Source organism: Bombina bombina, chromosome 2 (genome assembly GCF_027579735.1).
Source record: "Bombina bombina isolate aBomBom1 chromosome 2, aBomBom1.pri, whole genome shotgun sequence".
NCBI classification, from domain to species: domain Eukaryota; kingdom Metazoa; phylum Chordata; class Amphibia; order Anura; family Bombinatoridae; genus Bombina; species Bombina bombina.
The window spans coordinates 240,494,668-240,521,927 of NC_069500.1; the positions used below are offsets into that span (position 1 = coordinate 240,494,668).

The following is a 27,260-nucleotide window of genomic DNA, read 5'->3' on the forward strand; positions in this document are numbered from 1 at the left end:
TTTTTTTCTTTCATGATTCAGAAAGCATGAAATTTTAAGCAACTTTCTAATTTACTCCTATTAACAATCTTTCTTCGTTCTCTTGCTTTCTTTATTTTAAAAGCAGGAATGTAAATCTTAGCAGCCAGTCCATTTTAGGTTCAGCACCATGGATAGTGCTTGGTTATTGGAGGCTTACATCTACCCACCAATAAGCAAGCATAACCAAGGTTCTCAACCAAAAATGGGCCGGCTCCTATGCATCACATTTCTGCTTTTTAAATAAAAATAGCAAGTGAACGAAGAAAAATTGATAATAGGAGTAAATCAGAAAGTTGCTTAAAATTTCAAGATCAATCTGAATCATGAAAAAAAAATTGGGGTTCAGTGTCCCTTTAAGCTTTGTAGGGTAAGTAATTAACCTTATCTTTGCTGTAAAGTCCTATGTATTGTAAACCCTATTCATTATTGTTATCATCCACTGGATATTTCACTACAAAGAGCAGGTCATCTATATAACAAACAAAATGTTAAATTCTTTCATACCATGGATTCAAAGTTGAATATATGTGTGTCAGTTCCCACCATGCTATATATATAGATTGTTAAACATTGGGGCAAATTTTCATTGAACATAAAATAATTATGTGTACGTAGAAATCTTTTGTCAAAAAGTGTACATATGTTACAAAGAAACCCAGAATCCTGGGCCAATCTATTTCTCATAGTTTAGTTAAAAACTAAAAAATGCATCTGATTTGCTATGCAAAAATGAAATTTTAAATGTGGTAAAAGAAGTTGTAATACCTGTTCAAACATCCTACAAGGGGATTTTTTTTTATCTCCAGTGCAGATAACAGGCAATATTCTATTGATTTTTATGCCAATTGTGGCACCACTTTGTTGTATATTTGCTAACCTGCAATCTTTGGAAATTTCAGTACGTAGGTAAAACATCACGTGAGGCTAGGAAAAGATTTAGAGAACATACAAGAGATGTGAAGAACTATGTGAAAGAATCAACACTAGCACACCATTTTAATAGTTTCCATTTAACCAATGTAGCAGATATGTCTATCCAAATAATAGATAAGGCCAGTGGCGTTGCTACAGGGGGGCATTTTGCCCTCCCTGAGTCAAGGTTTGCCCCCCCCGGCCACCAGCCACTGTGCAAAAGCATAATGCGTGATCGTGTTGTGTCAGTGTAACAAACTGTGTACTGATAAGTGTGAACTGAACTGTGAAGTGAGCTGACTGAATCGGATATTTTTTTTCCTTAAATTAAACAGTTTTATTTAATGAGATGAGAGCTCATGTGGTCAATCAGTGTGACAGAAACAGTTCAGTTGACAGTTCACAGTTGGACTTGGATTTGAAACCCCGCCCACCACATGTGCCTCGTGCCAGCTCTTTGGGCTCTACACGCAACACCACGGCACAGTCAGCACTCCAGCTGCAATACCCCATGCTGCTGCATGATGCCTACAGCCTGGCACTATTTGCTCCTCCTCTAGACTAGCCAGCCAGGTCACAGTCAGTGGTCACATTCCTACAGCACACTGAGCAGCAGGGGCGTAACTAGAAACCATAGGGCGCCGGTGCGAGAATCCAAGCAGGCCCCCCACAAAAATGTGAATTTAATACATTTTTTCCCCAACATTTAAAACAGAAAAAAATGGTTGCTGTATACACACACAGATATATATATATATACACACACATACACAAATATATATATATATATACACTCATACACACACAAACACACACACACATATATATATATATATATATATATATATATTATGGTTGCACCGATACCATTTTTTTATGACCGAGTACAAGTACCGATACTTGTTTTCAAATACTCGCCGATACCAATTACCGATACTTTTTTTTAATGTCATGTGACAGTTTACCAAGCACAATACAGACTAATTATTTAAGATTCTTTCTTTATAATTATAAAGGACTGTAATTCAAAAGACATTATGAAATAATAAAACCGTTTTATTTGTCAAAAGTTTACTGAACATGCTTATAAATAAAAAATATTACAATAAAATATTAAATTTAAAGGGGTGATGCAATTGGGTTGTAGGGCTGTTATATAACATCTGACATTTATATGGAGGTTTGACTCTAATTTGAACAGTCTTTCACTTTCCACCATACTGCATGGGGCAGAAAGATATTTTTGGGCCATTTTAGCCAGAGCTGGAAATTTGTTTATTAACTGCCCAGTACTTCAGGGGTTTGTCTGAACGAGGTACAGTGATCTCTACTACAATAATACAAATAACAGCAATTTGTATTGGCAGAACAGTAATAAACAATTTTTAGTTTAGTCTCCACTCCAGTTTAAAATGAAATGGGAATATGCAGTTTGAAAAAAACACCACAAGATAGTATATGGGTAGGAAGTGGAGGTATTGGTTTAAGTATCGGTGCATTTGCACGAGTACAAGTACTCATGCAAATACTTGGTATCGGTATCGGTGCAACCCTAATATATATATATATATACACACAAAAACTATATGTGGCTAAGTATGATGTATTTTCATTTTAAAAAAGAAGAGATAGTTTATGGCAAATTGTTAGGATAAGTTTATTCAGCTGCATTAAAAGCATTTCCGAGTGTCACTAACAAAACATGTCAAGCAATTCAGACTTTTTAAAGAAACAGCTCTCATCAATAATACTAATGAAATAGCATCTAATCCATCAGCTGACAGCACACAGAAGCAATAGGACACATGAATAACACAGGTATCTGCACATACATCCTACAGACAATATAATGAGCCAAGCTGTACACAGTTATGTATTCAAGCATATACAGTAAATGGCAAATTCCTGATACCTTTAGCAAACCTTAGAGCTGGCACGTAACATCCCTATTAGATCACAATGTACTAGCTAGAGCAATGCTTCTGCTTTTTATTATTATTATTTAGGAACCAACTTTGTAACCAATAAATACCAACATTTCCAGGACAAGAGATTAAAATTAAATTCATATAAATGGGATATGTAATGAAGTCAGCCTGCAATGTTTTATTTTGTTTTTTAAATCAGCCCTAAGCCCTTGCGTGTGGGAGGAAAGCTGCCTGTCCGAATATAAAGTGAGATACTGCAAAGTAGAAGGAGAAGTGAGCGGCAGAGGGAGTTGGATGACACAAAAAAGGAATGTATTTGTGTGGACAGAGAGAAGGCAAATATTAGCCAACTAGACAGATTATAACATACAGTAGCATGGACCATATGTCAGTCACCAATTATGCCCAGAATGATATATGTCAGAATTAAAATGTGTGTTAATAGTGAAATCCAATGCTATTAACATAAGTTACAATACAATATATATTTCAGCTGGGCATAAATCCTTCAATTGCTATAAAAATGTCTATCTGAAAACAGCACCTGTGCATGCTAACAAAATAGATTTTTGCACTTTGCACTGAGCAACATTAAAATATTGCCAGTTTGAAGCATTATATTGCTGGATGTGCTGTTAGCCTTTTGCCAAATAAAACCAGGAAAACTTGACCATGAGGTGTAGTACAGTGGTTTTTGTTGTAAAAACACAAAAAATAAAATAGGAGATAAAGCAACACACCAATCAAGCTAGAGACTTTTAATCAGAGAAGGGCACTTATGTTTAGAGAGAGGACTGGAGTCGGGAGAGCAGTGATAGAGAGGCCGGGAAGGGAAACCTTAAAGGGACATGAAACCCAATTTTTTTCTTTCATGATTTAGAAAGAGCATACAATTATAAACAACTTTCTAATTTACTTCTATTATCTATTTTGCTTCATTCTCTTGATATTCTTTGCTGAAAAGCATATCTAGATATGCTTAGTAACTGCTGATTGGTAGCTGCACACAGATGCCTCCTGTGATTGGTTCACTGTGTGCATTGCTATTTCTTCATTAAAGTATATCTAAAGAATTAAGCAAATTAGGTAATAGAAGTAAACTGGAATGTTGTTTAAAATTGTATTCTCTACCTTAATCATGAATTAAAATGTTTGGGTATAGTGTACCTTTAAACCAAAGAAAATAAACAGAGGGCGGGGGGACAGATACTTACAACAAATATGTGATCCTAGTAAGTGCAGGCAGGGAGGGAGGGGTGTGATGTGACTGGCTGTGACCCCCACTAAATCAGGAATGACAGGCATTCAGCTGAGCAGGAGGGAGCGTATTAGAGGACTTGGGGAGGGAGGCTAATAATAGCTCTTACCTTATCATCTGCATCTGAGAGGTGCTGCCAGCCAGATCGATGCCTGTTTCCTGAAATTCCTCAACTCCAGCACGTCAGAGCAAATGTGCGCTTCAAAAGCCGCCAGCCAATAGGAAAAGCTTCTGGCTGAGCTGCACCAATGAATCTATTTTTTGGTGCGCTGCGGCAACGGGCTGAGTGACTGAGACTCTGTAATAAGTAGCACTGCAGGCTGAGGTGATAAAAAAAAAAAAGTTTGTGCTGAAGGCAGCAGGGCCCTTCTGAGGGCGGGGGCCCGGTCGCAGTCGCGACTTTTGCCCCACTGGTTGTTACGCCCCTGCTGAGCAGTGTGAGCACAGGGAGCATGACCGGAGACTCTGGAGAGGAAGAGGGAGGAGCCAGCCCACTGCTGTGTCAGTGTGCAGAAGTCAGGACATGAGCGCGGGAAGAAGCAGCACCAGGCACTCAATGGCCGTCTGGCACTGCAAACAACAAAGAAGTCCTCCTGTCGAAGATCATCTGATTCTGGGGTAAGTCACTGTCACACTCACAACAGGGTACTTAATAGATTATGATTACTATGTTTAGATAACTTACCCCACTCATAGATACTTCACTCTCCCAGTCCCCAGGCCAACTAAACTGTTGCTTGGATCTGCCCTGACTCTGAGACAACTCAAAATCCCTGTTTATGCATTGCTATTCCTATGACACCTAGTATATACAGTAGTTCTCAATCTCAATACAAGAGTGCGATGCAAAGTGCAGATTAAACCACCAATATTCTTTTTTAAAAGATGTTCCAATACTTAGTCAATCGGGTTCTACTTTATTTATTTATACTGATAACCTGATGTCCTGGGACCATTAGCACCCTGAATTTGTATAGCACATAATATCATAGGATTTGTGTACGTCTTATTATTGGTGATGTGTTTTAAATATAGCCATAACATTAATGTGTTTCTCCTGCTAACAAACGCCTAGATTTAGAGTTTTGTTGGTAAAGACCCGTGTTGCTAACGCTGCTTTTTTTCCCAGCGCACCCTTAAGACAACACTGGTATTTAGAGTTCTCTGAAGGGCTGCGTTAGGCTCCAAAAAGGGAGCGTAAAGGCATATTTACTGCCACTTCAACTCTCAATACCAGCGTTGCTTACGGTAGCGGCTAGCTGGAAAAACGTGCTCGTGCACAATTCCCCCATAGGAAACAATGGGGCAGTTTGGGCTGAAAAAAAACCTAACACCTGCAAAAAAGCAGCGTTAAGCTCCTAACGCAGCCCCATTGTTTCCTATGGGGAAACAGTTTCTAAGTCTGCACCTAACACCCTAACATGTACCCCGAGTCTAAACACCCCTTACACTTATTAACCCCTAATCTGCCGCCCCCGCTATCGCTGACCCCTGCGTTACACTATTAACCCCTAATCTGCCGCTCCGGACACCGCCGCAAACTACATTATACCTATGTACCCCTAATCTGCTGCCCCTAACATCGCCGACACCTACATAATATTTATTAACGCCTAATCTGCCCCCCCCCAACGTCGCCGCTACCTTACCTACACTTATTAACTCCTAATCTGCCGACCGGACCTCGCCGCCACTCTAATAAAGTTATTAACCCCTAAACTGCCGCACTCCCGCCTCGCAAACCCTATAATAAATAGTATTAACCCCTAATCTGCCCTCCCTAACATCGCCGCCACCTAACTTCAAGTATTAACCCCTAATCTGCCCCTACTATAATAAATGTATTAACCCCTAAAGCTAACCCTAACACCCCCCTAAGTTAAATATCATTTTATTCTAACGAAATAAATTAACTCTTATTAAATAAATTATTCCTATTTAAAGCTAAATACTTACCTGTAAAATAAACCCTAATATAGCTACAATATAACGAATAATTATATTGTAGCTATTTTAGGATTTATATTTATTTGACAGGCAACTTTGTATTTATTTTAACTAGGTACAATAGCTATTAAATAGTTATTTACTATTTAATAGCTACCTAACTAAAATAATTACAAAATTACCTGTAAAATAAATCCTAAGCTAAGTTACAATTAAACCTAACACTACACTATCAATAAATTAATTAAATAAATTAACTACAATTAAATAAACTAAATTACCAAAAAAAACAAACACTAAATTACAAAAAATAAAAAAAAGATTACAAGAATTTTAAGCTAATTACACCTACTCTAAGCCCCCTAATAAAATAACAAAGCCCCCCAAAATAAAAAAAATTTCCTACCCTAATCTAAATTAAAAAAGTTAACAGCTCTATTACCTTACCAGCCCTTAAAAGGGCTTTTTGCGGGGCATGCTCCAAAGAAATCAGCTCTTTTGCCTGTAAAAAAAACACAATACCACCCCCCAACATTACAACCAACCACCCACATACCCCTACTCTAACCCAAACCCCCCTTAAATAAACCTAACACTACCCCCCTGAAGATCTCCCTACCTTGAGCCGTGTTCACCCAGCCGGGCACCGATGGACCAAAAGAAGACACCCGGAGCGGCAGAAGTCTTCATCCTATCCGGGCAGAAGAGGACATCTGGACCGGCAGACATCTTCATCCAAGCGGCATCTTCTATCTTCACCCATCCGACGAGGAGCGGCTCCATCTTCAAGACCTCCGGCGCCGAACATCCTTCTTCAACGACGACTACCTGACAAATGAAGGTTCCTTTAAGTGACGTCATCCAAGATGGCGACCCTCGAATTCCGATTGGCTGATAGGATTCTATCAGCCAATCGGAATTAAGGTAGGAAAAATCTGATTGGCTGATTGAATCAGCCAATTAGATTCAAGTTCAATCGGATTGGCTGATCCAATCAGCCAATCAGATTGAGCTTGCATTCTATTGGCTGTTCCGATCAGCCAATAGAATGCGAGCTCAATCTGATTGGCTGATTGGATCAGCCAATCGGATTGAACTTGAATCTGATTGGCTGATTCAATCAGCCAATCAGATTTTTCCTACCTTAATTCCGATTGGCTGATAGAATCCTATCAGCCAATCGGAATTCGAGGGACGCCATCTTGGATGACGTCACTTAAAGGAACCTTCATTTGTCGGGTAGTCGTCGTTGAAGAAGGATGTTCCGCGCCTGAGGTCTTGAACATGGAGCCGCTCCTCGTCGGATGGATGAAGATAGAAGATGCCGCTTGGATGAAGATGTCTGCCGGTCCGGATGTCCTCTTCTGCCCGGATAGGATGAAGACTTCTGCTGCTCCGGATGTCTTCTTTTGGTCCATCGGTGCCCGGCTGGGTGAACACGGCTCAAGGTACGGAGATCTTCAGGGGGGTAGTGTTAGGTTTATTTAAGGGGGGTTTGGGTTAGAGTAGGGGTATGTGGGTGGTGGGTTGTAATGTTGGGGGGTGGTATTGTGGGGTTTTTTACAGGCAAAAGAGCTGATTTCTTTGGGGCATGCCCCGCAAAAAGCCCTTTAAAGGGCTGGTAAGGTAATAGAGCTGTTAACTTTTTTAATTTAGATTAGGGAAATTTATTTATTTTGGGGGGCTTTGTTATTTTATTAGGGGGCTTAAAGTAGGTGTAATTAGCTTAAAATTCTTGTTATCTTTTTTTATTTTTTGTAATTTAGTGGGGGTTTTTTTTTGGTAATTTAGTTTAGTTTATTTAATTGTATGTAATTGTAGTTAATTTATTTAATTAATTTATTGATAGTGTAGTGTTAGGTTTAATTGTGACTTAGGTTAGGATTTATTTTACAGGTAATTTTGTAATTATTTTAACTAGGTAGCTATTAAATAGTAAATAACTATTTAATAGCTATTGTACCTAGTTAAAATAAATAAAAAGTTGCCTGTAAAATAAATATAAATTCTAAAATAGCTACAATATAATTATTCGTTATATTGTAGCTATATTAGGGTTTATTTTACAGGTAAGTATTTAGCTTTAAATAGGAATACTTTATTTAATAAGAGTTAATTTATTTCGTTAGAATAAAATTATATTTAACTTAGGGGGGTGTTAGGGTTAGACTTAGCTTTAGGGGTTAATACATTTATTATAGTAGCGGCGATGTCCGGTCGGCAGATTAGGGGTTAATACTTGAAGTTAGGTGGCGGTGATGTTAGGGAGGGCAGATTAGGGGTTAATACTATTATAGGGTTTGCGAGGCGGAAGTGCGGCGGTTTAGGGGTTAATAACTTTATTAGAGTGGCGGCGAGCTCCGGTCGGCAGATTAGGGGTTAATAAGTGTAGGTAAGGTAGCGGCGACGTGGGGGGGGGGGGCAGATTAGGGGTTAATAAATATTATGTAGGTGTCGGCGATGTTAGGGGCAGCACATTAGGGGTTCATAGGGATAATGTAGGTGGCGGCGATGTGCGGTCGGCAGATTAGGGGTTAAAAAAATTTATTATAGTGGCGGCGATGTGGGGGGGGCTCGGTTTAGGGGTACATAGGTAGTTTATGGGTGTTAGTGTACTTTAGAGCACAGTAGTTAAGAGCTTTATGAACCGGCGTTAGCCCAGAAAGCTCTTAACTACTTACTTTTTCCTGCGGATGGAGTCTTGTCGGTAGAGGCTCTACTGCTCACTTCAGCCAAGACTCTAAATACCAGCGTTAGGAAGATCCCATTGAAAAGACAGGATACGCAATTGGCGTAAGGGGATCTGCGGTATGGAAAAGTTGCGGCTTGGAAGTGAGCGTTAGACCCTTTCCTGGCTGACTCTAAATACCAACGGGCGGTAAAAAGCAGCGTTGGGAGCCCTTAACGCTGCTTTTGACGGCTAAAGCCAAACTCTAAATCTAGGCGAAAGTTTTTTTTAAGTACTACAACAGTTTTGCTTGAAATACACTTTATTCACATATGAACTTGGTATTTTATTAGTCAACAAACTATAATAAGATATGTACATATCACATATTTCTACAATACTTTTCATAGTTTAATAAGGGTGTTGCACCAAGGAGGGGTCTAGGTGTAGTGCATGGCCCCTACATAAACCATATTTTTGGTGAAAGGGAGGGTCCTGTGTCCCTTTAAGCCTAATCAGCTTTCTTGCAGTCTAGTGGTGTCTCTGGGGGCAGGTGCATGGTGACTACACATGGCCTCCATTTAATAATAATTTTACCTAGTAGTCTCTGTGGTCTAGAAGGAGAGTGCATGATCCTTGTGATCCTTTCATATGTCCCTTTTTATTTTGGACTTACTAGGCACAGCTCACTGTCGGAGAGACTGGAGAGAATTTGTCCCACAGTGTCTGTCAGAGAGACTGGTCTGGGAGAGAAGTTGGCTCACTGTCTGTCAGAGAGACTGGGAGAAAATTTGACTCACTCAGTGAGTCAAATTCATTCCCAGTCTCGCTGACAGTGAGACAATTTCTCTCCCAGTCTCTCTGACAGATAGTGAGCCAAATTCTCTCCCAGTCTCTCTGACCATGAGCCAAATTCTCTCCCAGTCTCTCTGACAGACAGTGAGCAAAATTCTCTCCCAGTCTCCCTGACAGACAGTGAACCAAACTATCTCCCAGTCTCTCTGACAGACAGTGAGCTAATTTCTCTCCCAGTCTCTTTGACAGTGAGACAAATTCACTCACAGTCTCTCTGGGAGAGAATTTGGCTTACTCTCTGTAAGAGAAACTGGTTGGGAATTAGGCTCACTGTCAGAGAGACTGGGAGAGAATGTGGCTCACTGTCTGTCAGAGAGACTGGGAGAAAATTTGGCTCACTGTTTGTCAGAGAGACTGGGAGAGAATTTGGCTCATTGTTTGTCAGAGAGACTGGGAGATAATTTGGCTCACTGTCTGTCAGAGAGACTGGGAGAGAATTTGTCTCACCGTCTGTCAGAGACTGGAAGAGAATTTGGCTTACTGTCTGTCAGAGAGACTGGGAGATAAATTGGTTCACTGTCTGTCAGAGAGACTGGGAGAAAATTTGGCTCACTGTCATAAAGACTGGTAAAGAAATGATGAGAAAACAAATGCAAAGTAAAGTAAAAACACATTTGCTCAGTGAGTGTTGTCACTTCTGCCACCTTGTCAGCCATAGATATCAGAGAAAACATGACAGGTGAATGTCATGTTACAGTATTAATTAAATGGAGTGTGCTTCATTACACAAAAATGTGTCTAGTATACATCACTGTTTTAGCAAAAGAGATTACTATTATGCACAAGCCTTGCACAACCATGTCTGTCCACAGTTTGTTATATTAAACTTTTTTATGTCACACAAATACATACATACACACACACACACACACTGCATAATGTATGTATATATGTCTATTTTCTATGTATGTTAATGCATATTATGTTATAAAGGAATATATAAGATGCATTAATACAACATTTTTAATACAAGTTGCTTTCCTTTTCCATTTATATCTGTGTTTTATCTTCTTATGAAAAAAATATTGACTGTTGTAATTGTTTTGTTGTCATCTTTATGTATATGTGTGTGTATGACTATGTATGTGTCTGTGTATGTTTGTGTGTATGCATGTGTGTGTGTGTGTATGTATGTGTGTGTGTGTGTGTGTGTGTATGTATGTGTGTGTGTGTGTATTTATGTTTCTGTGTGTATGTATGCATGTGTGTGTTTTGTGTATGTGTACAGTATGTATAATGTATGTTTCTGTATGTGTGCATATATGTGTGTGTGTAACTGTGTATGTATGTATGTGTGTGCCACTGGACTCTTATTTATATATATTTAGTTTATTTTCAGTTGTATGATTTATGGTGAAAATTATTAGTGCCCATCCCAGTTTGACTGTGGTATCTTATGTGCCCCCCCTATATATTGTTCCTAGAGTCGCCATTGAGAGAGCCCATCAGGTGCAGTTATCGGAAGTACCTAAGTTCCTCAGGGGGAGGCTAAGGATATGTCCCTCGCGATGCTTGAGGGTAGTTATGGCTGAAGTGTCATAGGGAAATACTGCGCCATAACCGGGTATTCATATGTCCCTGTATCATTCAGCTGTTGTGAAGTCTCTCTTCTGTCTTCTTTGTGAATGATAATTCCAGGGACTCTGGACTCGCATTAGTCTGAGCTCTCAAATTTAAATCCATAAGCAAGCAGCTAGAAACACTACTCTCATCCAACTCCTACAAGGCCAAAAACAAAACTAAGAGATGGGTGGTGGGAGGGATTTAAATCTCATGTATGGGTTCTTGACCTACTCCTAGTGGCGGGAAATAACGTAATTTATGTAAGAACTCACCTGATAAATTCATTTCTTTCATAGTGGCAAGAGTCCATGAGCTAGTGACATATGGGATATACATTCCTACCAGGAGGGGGCAAAGTTTTCCAAGCCTCAAAATGCCTATAAATACACCTCCCACCTCACGCATACCTTAGTTTAACGTGTAGTCAAGAAGTGAGGTGTAAAAAGCAGGAGTAAAAAGCATACAAAAAGAGGAACTGAAAAAAATAAAGTGCATTATACAAAAAAGGCATAACCACAAAAAATGTATCAAGAATTTATCAGGTACGTTCTTACATAAATTATGTTTTCTTTCATGTAAGTGGCAAGAGTCCATGAGCTAGTGACGTATGGGATATAATACCCAAGATGTGGAAATCCATGAGTCACTAGAGAGGGAGGAATAAAATAACAACAGCTAAATCCGCTGAGAAATTAGAGAAATTAAATCCAAAACAAAATTAAGTTTTCTTTAAAAATTAAAAAAAAAAACCTCAAATCAAAGGCATTAGAATCAAACTGAGACAACTGCCTGAAGAACCTTTCTACCAAAGCCTGCTTCCAAAGAAGCAAACACATCAAAATTATGAAATTTAGTAAAAGTGTGCAAAGAAGACCAAGTTTCTGCTTTGCAAATTTAATAAACTGAAGCTTCATTCTTGAAAGCATAAGAAGTGGCAACTGATCTAGTAGAATGAGCTGTAATTTTCTGAGGCGGAGACTGCCCCACCTCCAAATAAGCTTTGTGAATCAAAAGTTTCAACCAAGATGCCAGAGAAAAAGATGCCAGACCTTTCCTGGAGCCAGAAAAAATAACAAATAGACTAGAAGTCTTTCTGAAATCTTTAGTAGCCTCAACATAATATTTCAAAGCTCTTACCACATCCAAAGAATGTAAAGACCTTTCAAGAGTATTCTTAGGATTAGGACACAAGGAAGGAACAACAATTTCCCTATTGATGTTGTTAGAATTCACAACTTTAGACCAAAATTTAAATGAAGTCTGCAAAACAGCTTTATCTTGATGGAAAATCAGATAAGGAGACTCACAAGAGAGAGCAGACAATTCAGAAACTCTTCTAGCAGAAGAGATAGCCAAAAGAAATAACACTTTCCAAGAAAGTAATTTGATATCTAGAGAATGCACAGGCTCAAAAGGAGGAGCCTGTAAAATCTTCAAAACCAAATTAAGACTCCAAGGAGGAGAAATAGATTTAATAACAGGTTTGATACAAATGAAAGCCTGAACAAAACAGTGAATATCAGGAAGTTTAGCAATGTTTCTATGAAATAAGACAGAAAGAGCAGAAATTTGTCTTTTCAAAGTAATTGCAGACAAACCCTTGTCCAAACCATTCTGAAGAAACTGTAAAATCCTAGGAATTCTAAAAGAATGCCCAGAATAACATGAAATATAGGTTTTCCAAACCTGATGATACATTTTTCTTGAAACAGACTTACGAGCCTGTATCATAGTGCTAATCACTGAGAAACCTCTATGACTTTAAATGTAGAGATTTGAGATCCTAATGGAAAAATGGCCCTTGAGATAGAAGGTCTGGCCTTAAAGAAAGTGGCCAACGCTGGCAACTGGACAAGATCCACATACTAAAACCTGTGAGGCCATGCTGGTGCTATCAGAAACACATGAGATTGTTCCATTATGATCTTGGAGATCACCTTTAGAAGAAGAACTAGAGGCGGAAAAATATAAGCAGGTTGGTAAAACCAAGGAAGTGCTAAGGCATCCACCATCTCCGCCTGAGGATCCCTGGACCTGGAAAGGTATCTGAGAAGCTTCTTGTTTAGATGAGAGGCCATCAGATCTATTTCTGGAAGACCCCACATCTGTACAAGATGACAAAACACATCTGGATGGAGAGACCATTCTCCGGGATGTAAAGTCTGACGGCTGAGATAATCCGTATCCCAACTGTCTACACCTGGGATATGAATTGCAGAAATTTGACAAGAGTTGGATTCCACCCAAGAAAGTATCCGAGATACTTCCTTCGTTGCTAAAGGACTGCGAGTCCCTCCTTGATGATTGACATATGCCACTCTTGTGATACTGTCTGTTTGAAAACAAATGTAAAGTTCTCTCTTCAATATAGGCCACGCCTGAAGAGCCCTTAAAATAGCATGGAGTTCTAAAATATTGATTGGTAACCTTGCCTCTCGAGGTTTCCAAACCCCTTGTGCTGTCAGAGACCCCAGACAGCTCCCAAAACTGTAAGACTTGCATCTGTTGTGATCACAGTCCAGGTAGAACGAACAAATGAGGCCCCTTGAACAATAAGGTGATGGTCTAACAACCAAGTCAGAGAGAGTTGAATTTTGGGATTTAAGTATATCAGTTGTGATATCTGAGAATAATCCCTGCACCATTGGTGCAACATGCAAAGCTGTAAAGGCCTAATATAAAAACGACCAAAGGGGATTGCGTCCAATGCTGCAGTCATGAGACCTAAAACTTCCATGCACATAGCCACTGAAGGGAATGATAGAGACTGAAGGTTTAGACAAGCTAAAACTAACTTCATTCATCTCTTGTCTGTCAAAGAAAGAGTCATGGACTCTGAATCTATCTGGAAACCCAAAAAGGTGACCCTTGTCTGAGGAATCAAGAAACTTTTTAGTAAATTGATCCTCCAACCATGTTTTTGAAGAAACCACACTAGTTGTTTCGTGTGAGATTCTGCTAAATGAAAATATTGAGCTAGTACCACGATATCGTCCAAATAAGGAAACCCCACAATACCCTGCTCTCTGATTACAGATAGAAGGGCACCGAGAACCTTTGAAAAGATTCTCTGAGCTGTTGGTAGGCCAAACGGAAGAGCAACACATTGGTAATGCTTGTCTAGAAAAGAGAATCTCAGAAAACGATAGTGGTCTGGATGAATTGGAATATGAAGATAAGCATCCTGTAAGTCTATGGTGGACATGAATTGACCTTGCTGAACAAAAGGCAGAATAGTCCTTATAGTCACCATCTTGAAAGTTGGGACTCTTACAAAAAGATTTAAAAATTTCAGATCCAGAATTGGTCTGAACGAATCTTCTTTCTTTGGGAGAATGAATAGACTTGAATAAAAACCCAAACCCCATTTCTGCAGAGGAACTGGGACAATCACCCCTGAAAGCTCTAGGTCTGAAACACATTTCCGAAAAGCCTGAGCTTTCGCAGGGTTTGTTGGAACATGAGAAAGAAAAAAATCTTCCCATGGGAGGTCTTATTTTGAACAGAAACTGTCCTAATGTGTTGAAATAATTTCAATCTGCCCCCACCAGTTGAACTGGTTTGAGGGTCGCACCTTCATGCAGTCTTAGGGGCTGGATTTGGTTTTTTATAAGGCTTGGATTTATTCCAATTCGGAGATGGTCTCCAATTAGAGCCAGAGGCCTTAGGGGAAGGAGATGTCTTTTGATCTCTATTCTGACGAAAGGAACGAAAACAATTGGGAGCTTTAAATTTACCCTTAGATTTCTTATCTTGGGGCAGAAAAACTCCCTTTCCCCCGGTGATAGTGCAGATAATAGAATCCAATTAAGAACCAAATAAATTACTACCCTGAAATGATAAAGATAGTAATCTAGATTTAGACACCATATCAGAATTCCAAGATTTAGGCCATAAAGCTCTTCTAGTAAGAATAGCTAAAGACATAGATTTAATATCAATCTTAATGACATCAAATATAGCATCACAAATGAAATGATTAGCATGTTGAAGTAAAAGAACAATGCTAGATAATTCAGTATCTGTTAACTGTTGAGCTAAACTGTCCAACCAAAAAGTTGAAGCAGAAGCATCAGCCATAGAAATGGCAGGTCTAAGAATTTAGCCATCATGTAAATATGCTTTTCTAAGATAGGATTCAATCTTCCTATCTAAAGGATCCTTAAACGAAGCACTATCTTCCATAGGAATAGTAGTTCATTTGGCAAGAGTAGAAATAGTCCCATCAACCTTAGGGACTTTTTCCCAAAACTCTAAATTAGCCACAGGTAAATGATATAGCTTTTTGAACCTAGAAGAAGGGTTAAAAGAAGCACCAAGTTTAGACCATTCCTTAGTAAACATATGAGAGATAACAATATTCTTGTTATCAAGAGGACTAGATTCCTCAATAACCAAAGTAAACAATACTTACTTTAATAAAGAACGAATATATTCAATCTTAAAAAGAAAGTCTCTGTCTCTGAAGTAGGATCCTCTGAGCCAGAGAAATCCTCATCAGCAGAAGATACTCCAGTATGCTGTCTACCAATACAAACTTCATCAGATTTAAGGAGAAGTTAGGAGAGACCTTTAACGTTTATTTGAAGGCGGAATAGCAGTCATAGCCTTCTCTATGGCTGCAGCAATATAATCTTTTATATCTATAGGAATATAATGTACATTAAGACTATGAAGGTTTATCAGTAGATGTATTTGTAGATGTATTTGTACTTATAGAAACATTATCAGCATGTAATAACTTTTCATAACAAGTGCCACATATTTGAACTGAAGCTGAAGAAGAAAGATCAGCTAATTACAACATACACAATTAGCTTTGGTAGAATTGTGTTCAGGCAGCTTGGTTCTTCCTACAGTAACATCAGAGGCAGGATCAGTTTGAGACATCTCGCAAATTGTAACAAAAAAGAAAAAACATATAAACAAATATCCAATTTCCTCAAAATAGCAGTTTCAGGAATGGGGAAAAATGCTTATGATAAAAATTTTATACAAAAGTAAAATCAAAAGCAAGCAACCTAGCCCTCTATGAATCAAATGAGAGCAGAGAGCAAAAGAGGGAGATTTAATATAACAAATTTTGGCGCCAAAAAAGGCACAAATGCAGAAATAAACAATTTTGGCACCAAAGCTTAACAAATTAAATGACGCAACTCGCGTCATGTCATGCGCAAAAAAAAACTTGCGTCAAGAAAGTCGCAAGAAATAACTCGCGTCATGGTAGATGCGACTTCACGTCAAATTTTTTTTGCGCAAAAATTTTGCGACTAAAAGTAACATTCTGTGTCTATCACAGAAGAAAATCAAGAAACACTTGTCTATCACAGAAGAAAATCAAGCACAACTTGCTTCACCACCTCCATGAAAGGCAAAGTTTGTAAAACTAAGGTATGTGTGAGGTGGGAGGTGTATTTATAGGCATTTTAAGGTTTGGGAAACTTTGCCCCCTCCTGGTAGGAATGTATATCCCATACGTCACTAGCTCATGGACTCTTGCCACTTACATGGAAGAAATATCCCGTATGTTATGAAGGACTGTGAACCATCATCATTTTATGAAAGAAATATAAACAAGCAGTCTGAAAAATCAATAGTTCTGCACAGTTAATGTACTTTATAAAGTTTATAAAAAAACATGTCTCACCTTTCATGCTTTCTTGAAAAAGCCCTTTTTTAAAGTATGTCAGGGCTACTCCAGTGAGGTCATCAAACTCGGTCAAAGGGGTAGATGCATACGCTTTGATGGCCTCATCATACTGACCTAAAGAACTGGAGAGAAAAAGGAGACTGATGTTAAATGAACTACCGGTGTGAAACGACACATGGTCAGGACAACAAAACTCCTTTATATTGAATTAAATACTACTGGAAGGCAGTTAGTTAAAGGGACAGTAAACCTTAAAAATAATGTTATATAATTCTGCACATAGTGCAGAATTATATAACATTATTTAGGTGCTATAGCCATAAAACCCTTTTTTACCTTTTAAAATGTAAAAATGACAGCGCTTTTACAGACCCGCTCTCTGCTCTCTGCTGAGCGGGTCTGTAATATTTAGTCAGCGCATCGGGCCAGCTGTATAGTCACAGCCCGGCCCGATCGCGCCATAAGACTAAGTGCAGCTCGCTCCTGTCACAGGAGCGAGCTGCACTTAGTGCTATGGCGCGGTCGGGCCGGGCTGTGACTATACAGCTGGCCCGATGCGCTGACTAAATATTACAGACCCGCTCAGCAGAGAGCAGAGAGCGGGTCTGTAAAAGCGCTGTCATTTTTACATTTTAAAAGGTAAAAAAGGGTTTTATGGCTATAGCACCTAAATAATGTTATATAATTCTGCACTATGTGCAGAATTATATAACATTATTTTTAAGGTTTACTGTCCCTTTAACTGATAAAATGGAATAATAAAAATGATCAATTTAACATTCACCCAAAACACAACAAATATAAATGGCACTAAATTATATGATGGAAATCTGAAGTGGCCATTTGCATCAGATACATATACATATAAATATGAAAGCGATTAAAATAATCCCCCCATATTAAGTGTATCAAAGATTTATATGATTGGCTGTCATGTACACAATGTTTTTACAAGGTGATCAACATCAAAGGGCAATTCAAGAGCAATTGCAATTGTCTTTTTGAGATTGTTACCATGTATGCTTACAGCTCCAGAGGATACGTTTTCAAATACATATAAATAACAGTAAAGATAAAGCGTAGCACCACTGGATCATCTTTGAAATGCAAATGTCAAGAGGTCTTAAAATCTAAAACAAATACCTGAGTCTCGTGGGTTGGGAACAACTGGATTGTAAGAGCGAAGAGTATCCACTATGGTTTATATTTTTTTTAAAAAAAGCAATTATATTCTACTCTCAAATACTTTTATCTACATTATACTAAACAAATTGTATTAATAAATAAAACAATGAAAAACACGAGGCAAGTTGAGCAGTCAGCATGTACTCTTTACCAGAGTGAACGTCCATAATGTCGCAGTGCAACGTTATAGTTTTCTTTGTCATCAGAATCTTGCAGAATCATCACAGCTCTATGAGGAAATAATGAAGAATAAAGAATAGTTATATATAGTGAATAAGAGCCTTTTTTTCACTAAATAGCCATGGTGCACCATCTTAGTCATTATATACAGACGACTAACACAATATGTACATTAGGCATTTTTTACAAAACGTGAAAGCAGTAAAGCTACCACTAGCAGGTGTCACAAGCAGATTGTGGTGCTTAAAATAGGATAAAATGTGCAACGCATTAGCATATGGTACCAAACAAAGTAGTATGTCTTAATATTTATTTAGCCTATAAAAGGTATCTAGGATAATAAAAAGTAATTTTTTTTTAACATTCTTCAAGTGAATGTAAATTTTTGCTGATATGAAAGTATCTGTCAATTGCTTATTACTATATTAATCAAACCGCCACTTTCTTTTAGAAAAAAAAAAAGTGCAATAAATTTTATATTTACATTACTAACTTTCGTCCGTTGTATTTACCAGCTGCCCCCACCCGCAACTTCCTGATCTTATTCAATCCTACGTATACAGCGGTCCCACCCGCTATTTACGTAGTGGCAATGCGCGCTCCCGGCGATAACCACCGCACATGCGTTAAACGCAGATGCAGATGTCTGGCAACATAGTTTTCAATGAACGAATACATTCACTGAATACTCTCGTTGTGTACAGTACAGCAGCATCACAACGTCCCTACCTTGTTTTAAAAAGAGTATAATTATTAAGATATTTAGAAAAACAGAATTTATGTTTACCTGATAAATTTCTTTCTCCAACGGTGTGTCCGGTCCACGGCGTCATCCTTACTTGTGGGATATTCTCTTCCCCAACAGGAAATGGCAAAGAGCCCAGCAAAGCTGGTCACATGATCCCTCCTAGGCTCCGCCTACCCCAGTCATTCGACCGACGTTAAGGAGGAATATTTGCATAGGAGAAACCATATGGTACCGTGGTGACTGTAGTTAAAGAAAATAAATTATCAGACCTGATTAAAAAACCAGGGCGGGCCGTGGACCGGACACACCGTTGGAGAAAGAAATTTATCAGGTAAACATAAATTCTGTTTTCTCCAACATAGGTGTGTCCGGTCCACGGCGTCATCCTTACTTGTGGGAACCAATACCAAAGCTTTAGGACACGGATGAAGGGAGGGAGCAAATCAGGTCACCTAAATGGAAGGCACCACGGCTTGCAAAACCTTTCTCCCAAAAATAGCCTCAGAAGAAGCAAAAGTATCAAACTTGTAAAATTTGGTAAAAGTGTGCAGAGAAGACCAAGTCGCTGCCCTACATATCTGATCAACAGAAGCCTCGTTCTTGAAGGCCCATGTGGAAGCCACAGCCCTAGTGGAATGAGCTGTGATTCTTTCGGGAGGCTGCCGTCCGGCAGTCTCGTAAGCCAATCTGATGATGCTTTTAATCCAAAAAGAGAGAGAGGTAGAAGTTGCTTTTTGACCTCTCCTTTTACCTGAATAAACAACAAACAAGGAAGATGTTTGTCTAAAATCCTTTGTAGCATCTAAATAGAATTTTAGAGCGCGAACAACATCCAAATTGTGCAACAAACGTTCCGTCTTTGAAACTGGTTTTGGACACAGAGAAGGTACGATAATCTCCTGGTTAATGTTTTTGTTAGAAACAACTTTTGGAAGAAAACCAGGTTTAGTACGTAAAACCACCTTATCTGCATGGAACACCAGATAAGGAGGAGAACACTGCAGAGCAGATAATTCTGAGACTCTTCTAGCAGAAGAAATCGCAACTAAAAACAAAACTTTCCAAGATAATAACTTAATATCAACGGAATGTAAGGGTTCAAACGGAACCCCCTGAAGAACTGAAAGAACTAAATTGAGACTCCAAGGAGGAGTCAAAGGTTTGTAAACAGGCTTGATTCTAACCAGAGCCTGAACAAAGGCTTGAACATCTGGCACAGCTGCCAGCTTTTTGTGAAGTAATACCGACAAGGCAGAAATCTGTCCCTTCAGGGAACTTGCAGATAATCCTTTTTCCAATCCTTCTTGAAGGAAGGATAGAATCCTAGGAATCTTAACCTTGTCCCAAGGGAATCCTTTAGATTCACACCAACAGATATATTTTTTCCAAATTTTGTGGTAAATCTTTCTAGTTACAGGCTTTCTGGCCTGAACAAGAGTATCAATAACAGAATCTGAGAATCCTCGCTTCGATAAAATCAAGCGTTCAATCTCCAAGCAGTCAGCTGGAGTGAAACCAGATTCGGATGTTCGAACGGACCCTGAACAAGAAGGTCTCGTCTCAAAGGTAGCTTCCAAGGTGGAGCCGATGACATATTCACCAGATCTGCATACCAAGTCCTGCGTGGCCACGCAGGAGCTATCAAGATCACCGACGCCCTCTCCTGATTGATCCTGGCTACCAGCCTGGGGATGAGAGGAAATGGCGGGAACACATAAGCTAGTTTGAAGGTCCAAGGTGCTACTAGTGCATCCACTAGAGCCGCCTTGGGATCCCTGGATCTGGCCCCGTAGCAAGGAACTTTGAAGTTCTGACGAGAGGCCATCAGATCCATGTCTGGAATGCCCCACAGGTGAGTGACTTGGGCAAAGATTTCCGGATGGAGTTCCCACTCCCCCGGATGCAATGTCTGACGACTCAGAAAATCCGCTTCCCAATTTTCCACTCCTGGGATGTGGATAGCAGACAGGTGGCAGGAGTGAGACTCCGCCCATAGAATGATTTTGGTCACTTCTTCCATCGCTAGGGAACTCCTTGTTCCCCCCTGATGGTTGATGTACGCAACAGTTGTCATGTTGTCTGATTGAAACCGTATGAACTTGGTCCTCGCTAGCCGAGGCAAGGCCTTGAGAGCATTGAATATCGCTCTCAGTTCCAGAATATTTATCGGTAGAAGAGATTCTTCCCGAGACCAAAGACCCTGAGCTTTCAGGGATCCCCAGACCGCGCCCCAGCCCATCAGACTGGCGTCGGTCGTGACAATGACCCACTCTGGTCTGCGGAACGTCATCCCTTGAGACAGATTGTCCAGGGACAGCCACCAACGGAGTGAGTCTCTGGTCCTCTGATTTACTTGTATCTTCGGAGACAAGTCTGTATAGTCCCCATTCCACTGACTGAGCATGCACAGTTGTAATGGTCTTAGATGAATGCGCGCAAAAGGAACTATGTCCATCGCCGCTACCATCAACCCGATCACTTCCATGCACTGAGCTATGGAAGGAAGAGGAACAGAATGAAGTATCCGACAAGAGTCTAGAAGTTTTTGTTTTTCTGGCCTCTGTTAGAAAGATCCTCATTTCTAAGGAGTCTATAATTGTTCCCAAGAAGGGAACCCTTGTTGACGGGGATAGAGAACTCTTTTCCACGTTCACTTTCCAGCCGTGAGATCTGAGAAAGGCCAGGACAATGTCCGTGTGAGCCTTTGCTTGAGGAAGGGACGACGCTTGAATCAGAATGTCGTCCAGGTAAGGTACTACTGCAATGCCCCTTGGTCTTAGCACCGCTAGAAGGGACCCTAGTACCTTTGTGAAAATCCTTGGAGCAGTGGCTAATCCGAAAGGAAGCGCCACGAACTGGTAATGTTTGTCCAGGAATGCAAACCTTAGGAACCGATGATGTTCCTTGTGGATAGGAATATGTAGATACGCATCCTTTAAATCCACCGTGGTCATGAATTGACCCTCCTGGATGGAAGGAAGAATAGTTCGAATGGTTTCCATCTTGAAAGATGGAACCTTGAGAAACTTGTTTAAGATCTTGAGATCTAAGATTGGTCTGAACGTTCCCTCTTTTTTGGGAACTATGAACAGATTGGAGTAGAACCCCATCCCTTGTTCTCTTAGTGGAACAGGATGAATCACTCCCATTTTTAACAGGTCTTCTACACAATGTAAGAACGCCTGTCTTTTTATGTGGTCTGAAGACAACTGAGACCTGTGGAACCTCCCCCTTGGGGGAAGTCCCTTGAATTCCAGAAGATAACCCTGGGAGACTATTTCTAGCGCCCAAGGATCCAGAACATCTCTTGCCCAAGCCTGAGCGAAGAGAGAGAGTCTGCCCCCCACCAGATCCGGTCCCGGATCGGGGGCCAATATTTCATGCTGTCTTGGTAGCAGTGGCAGGCTTCTTGGCCTGCTTTCCCTTGTTCCAGCCTTGCATTGGTCTCCAAGCTGGCTTGGCTTGAGAAGTATTACCCTCTTGCTTAGAGGACGTAGCACTTTGGGCTGGTCCGTTTTTACGAAAGGGACGAAAATTAGGTCTGTTTTTCGCCTTGAAAGGCCGATCCTGAGGAAGGGCGTGGCCCTTACCCCCAGTGATATCCGAGATAATCTCTTTCAAGTCAGGGCCAAACAGCGTTTTCCCCTTGAAAGGAATGTTTAGTAGCTTGTTCTTGGAAGACGCATCAGCCGACCAAGATTTCAACCAAAGCGCTCTGCGCGCCACAATAGCAAACCCAGAATTCTTAGCCGCTAACCTAGCCAATTGCAAAGTGGCGTCTAGGGTGAAAGAATTAGCCAATTTGAGAGCATTGATTCTGTCCATAATCTCCTCATAAGGAGGAGAATCACTATCGAGCGCCTTTATCAGCTCATCAAACCAGAAACATGCGGCTGTAGTGACAGGGACAATGCATGAAATTGGTTGTAGAAGGTAACCCTGCTGAACAAACATCTTTTTAAGCAAACCTTCTAATTTTTTATCCATAGGATCTTTGAAAGCACAACTATCCTCTATGGGTATAGTGGTGCGTTTGTTTAAAGTAGAAACCGCTCCCTCGACCTTGGGGACTGTCTGCCATAAGTCCTTTCTGGGGTCGACCATAGGAAACAATTTTTTAAATATGGGGGGAGGGACGAAAGGAATACCGGGCCTTTCCCATTCTTTATTAACAATGTCCGCCACCCGCTTGGGTATAGGAAAAGCTTCTGGGAGCTCCGGCACCTCTAGGAACTTGTCCATTTTACATAGTTTCTCTGGGATGACCAACTTTTCACAATCATCCAGAGTGGATAATACCTCCTTAAGCAGAATGCGGAGATGTTCCAACTTAAATTTAAATGCAATTACATCAGGTTCAGCCTGTTGAGAAATGTTCCCTGAATCAGTAATTTCTCCCTCAGACAAAACCTCCCTGGCCCCCTCAGATTGGGTTAGGGGCCCTTCAGAGATATTAATATCAGCGTCGTCATGCTCTTCAGTAACTAAAACAGAGCAGCCACGCTTACGCTGACAAGGGTTCAATTTGGCTAAAATGTTTTTGACAGAATTATCCATTACAGCCGTTAATTGTTGCATAGTAAGGAGTATTGGCGCGCTAGATGTACTAGGGGCCTCCTGAGTGGGCAAGACTCGTGTAGACGAAGGAGGGAATGATGCAGTACCATGCTTACTCCCCTCACTTGAGGAATCATCTTGGGCATCATTGTCATTATCACATAAATCACATTTATTTAAATGAACAGGAATTCTGGCTTCCCCACATTCAGAACACAGTCTATCTGGTAGTTCAGACATGTTAAACAGGCATAAACTTGATAATAAAGTACAAAAAACGTTTTAAAATAAAACCGTTACTGTCACTTTAAATTTTAAACTGAACACACTTTATTACTGCAATTGCGAAAAAACATGAAGGAATTGTACAAAATTCACCAAATTTTCACCACAGTGTCTTAAAGCCTTAAAAGTATTGCACACCAAATTTGGAAGCTTTAACCCTTAAAATAACGGAACCGGAGCCGTTTTAACACTTTAACCCCTTTACAGTCCCTGGTATCTGCTTTGCTGAGACCCAACCAAACCCAAAGGGGAATACGATACCAAATGACGCTTCAGAAAGTCTTTTCTAAGTATCAGAGCTCCTCTCACATGCGACTGCATGCCATGCCTCTCAAAAACAAGTGCGCCACACCGGCGCGAAAATGAGGCTCTGCTTATGCTTTGGGAAAGCCCCAGAGAAAAAAGGTGTCTAATACAGTGCCTGCCGATATTATAATATCAATATACCCAGATAAAATGATTCCTCAAGGCTAAATATGTTTTAAAACTGAATCGATTTAGCCCAGAAAAGTCTACAATCTTAATAAGCCCTTGTGAAGCCCTTATTTACCATCGTAATAAACATGGCTTACCGGATCCCATAGGGAAAAATGACAGCTTCCAGCATTACATCGTCTTGTTAGAATGTGTCATACCTCAAGCAGCAAGAGACTGCACACTGTTCCCCCAACTGAAGTTAATTGCTCTCAACAGTCCTGTGTGGAACAGCCATGGATTTTAGTTACGGTGCTAAAATCATTTTCCTCATACAAACAGAAATCTTCATCTCTTTTCTGTTTCTGAGTAAATAGTACATACCAGCACTATTTTAAAATAACAAACTCTTGATTGAATAATAAAAACTACAGTTAAACACTAAAAAACTCTAAGCCATCTCCGTGGAGATGTTGCCTGTACAACGGCAAAGAGAATGACTGGGGTAGGCGGAGCCTAGGAGGGATCATGTGACCAGCTTTGCTGGGCTCTTTGCCATTTCCTGTTGGGGAAGAGAATATCCCACAAGTAAGGATGACGCCGTGGACCGGACACACCTATGTTGGAGAAAGTACTGATAACCTTTAATCTGTTATGATTAATTAAGCATTACATTATTTTAGAATTCGGAGCCCATGTACCATAAAACTTACCTAGCGCTCCAAAACTTCAAGAATCAATGACTAAATCTGATAACTGTGAAATTGTGCATGCGTGAAATGTGCACGAGCTTCAGAGATCATTGTCAGAAGAGCTGACTAACGCAAGCGCAATATGGACGCGTGACGTCGGAAAAAGTGGGTTGGTCCCCCCGGTGGCAATACAATTATTGATTGACATGATCGAGCCTACCATGTCAATCAGTAATCCAAAATGGCGGGCGGTGGATTCTAATTACTATCGCAACGATATAAACTAAAATTACTAGGCAATTAAAAATATATAAAAAAAATTATGAATTAAACTGCTGTTATTTTTACTTCATTTTGAATGCGAACTTTACAGAGCATACTGACTTTACATTCACTTTAAACTATGTTTTTGAAAAAGCCATGTTGATGGGTTCTTGTTTATGATTTTTCATATAAAGTTGCTGTAATGGATAGGAAAATGTTTATGATTCCATACAAAAATAACTAATCAATATTGCTTAGTAGAGAACATATAAACACAGAATAGATATATAGTTTTCGGAATTTACATTTATATAGTGGATACCTCATGTTTAGCACATACAGTATATCCCTTGAATAGGCATGTATTTTACTCTATATACTGCTTTTATTGTTTTTTACACTGTCTGCTTCTATACAGTATCTTATCTAGCAAGTGAGGGGGAAGTGTGGGTGAACATTCTGTGAGAGATTTAGTTATTTTAGAAGAGTGGGCTTGTATCTTGCATATTAGGGGAAGGTAGTGTCAAGAGGTCCATTAGCCTTGAAGAATTTTAGTAAAACACTTGTGTTTTCTTAATATTTACTTTTGTTATCTGAACTAATATGATTGACACTTTTAAACGCGCCTACTAAATACAGCAAGTTTAATTAGGAGAACTTTTGTTAGGGATGCAAGAGAGTGCATTGGGTTCAATCTTGTATACATCTCATTTGGGGAATTATTGCTGCTGAAACATATCATTGAGACTATGAGAATGAGATCACTCCAGACTGCTGCCTTATGTAAATACATTTAATATCATAATAAAACACTGTTATTATTTATAACTTTGTTGTGGCGCATGAGTAGTGCTGAAAGCCAGAAACAGTTGCATTCTAAGTTGTGCTAAATGATTGCAATCAAGAAAAAGAAGAAAAACAATAGTATTGGTAAACAATTTAAAAGAAACTTGTAAATAGTAATTAAAGTAAATTCTATTAATAATTTAAAAAAAAGGTTACATATGGATGTATTAAAATAACATCTAGTAACATTAAATGGTGATATTTGATAGTTAAGTCATTTTGAGTTAAAGTTATTTCCTAATAATATTGTGACCATATCCAGGATACAGGCGATTTAATTGAATATTAATTAATCTAATTAATTTTATACCTTGCTTTATATTATAATTTTTATATGGTAATAACCAATTTATATATATATATATATATATATATATATATATATATATATGGTCATAATCAATAGTCTATTTACTGCATAAATATAATCACTGTATTTATAAAAACAACCTGTTCAGAAATTAGGAAATATTTTAATTTGGGATTAAATATTAATATTTGATAATAATCTTGTTGTCAATAATTGCTAAATATCTCAATAGTGTGATTTCGGAGTGCGCTACTGGGATTATATAACAATTTTCTGGGGTGCACTGCTAAGATTCTACTATATGAATTGGGGGTATTGCTACAATAATTGTATTATTGTTATTAATTATTAATATTCACAATCCATAAATAATCTCATTGGGAGGGCACTCCTAAACTGTACTAATATTTATTGAATACACAGCTGAGATATTCTATTAAACAAAATATCTAATGGAGGGAAGAGAATAGGGGGTTTAAAGGATAAGGATACAGAACAATCTGATAAGGAATATGATGCAGATGACAAAGTCTCAGCAACAAGGTTGCTGCCGTTATCTAGGCATTGAAAGACAAAATTAGTGGAAAACGCTGAGAAGGCCCTGAATGGGTTAAAGGTTTTGCTTTCTATGCACATCCACAACAGACGAAAGGGATGATGAGGTATTTGCATTTGATCACTGATTGTTACACGGCATATGGGAAGTTCTTACAAAGTCCCGAAAGTTTTGAGAGAAAAACTGGGGAAGGAGGTTGCCTTAGGAAGGATGGCAGGCCCCCCTTTAATGACAAACAGCTAAAGAATTTGATTAAATCACCTTTGGGAGTGGTGACCAAAAAAGAGGCCGGTAAATTCTGAACGATTCAGCGATTATCCTACCCTAAGGGTCAGTCAGTAAATGATGCAATCAGTAGGGAGGATGCATCAGTATCCTACCAGTCATTTGACCAGGCAGTAAATTTGGTTAGGTTGGCAGG

At 39.4% G+C, this 27,260-nt stretch overlaps 1 protein-coding gene across 2 annotated transcripts in view; it reads right to left on the reverse strand.

The window, feature by feature from the left end:
- Window positions 1-27,260, reverse strand: part of SKIC3 (SKI3 subunit of superkiller complex) — a 403,595-nt gene that overhangs the window by 119,134 nt on the left and 257,201 nt on the right. For both annotated transcript variants that reach the window (XM_053701496.1, XM_053701495.1), the window contains exons 28-29: window positions 18,139-18,216; window positions 16,800-16,924 (exon numbers count right to left, since the gene is read on the reverse strand). In XM_053701496.1, coding sequence (XP_053557471.1) covers window positions 16,800-16,924; window positions 18,139-18,216 — 203 coding nt within the window. The remainder of the gene's footprint in view (window positions 1-16,799; window positions 16,925-18,138; window positions 18,217-27,260) is intronic.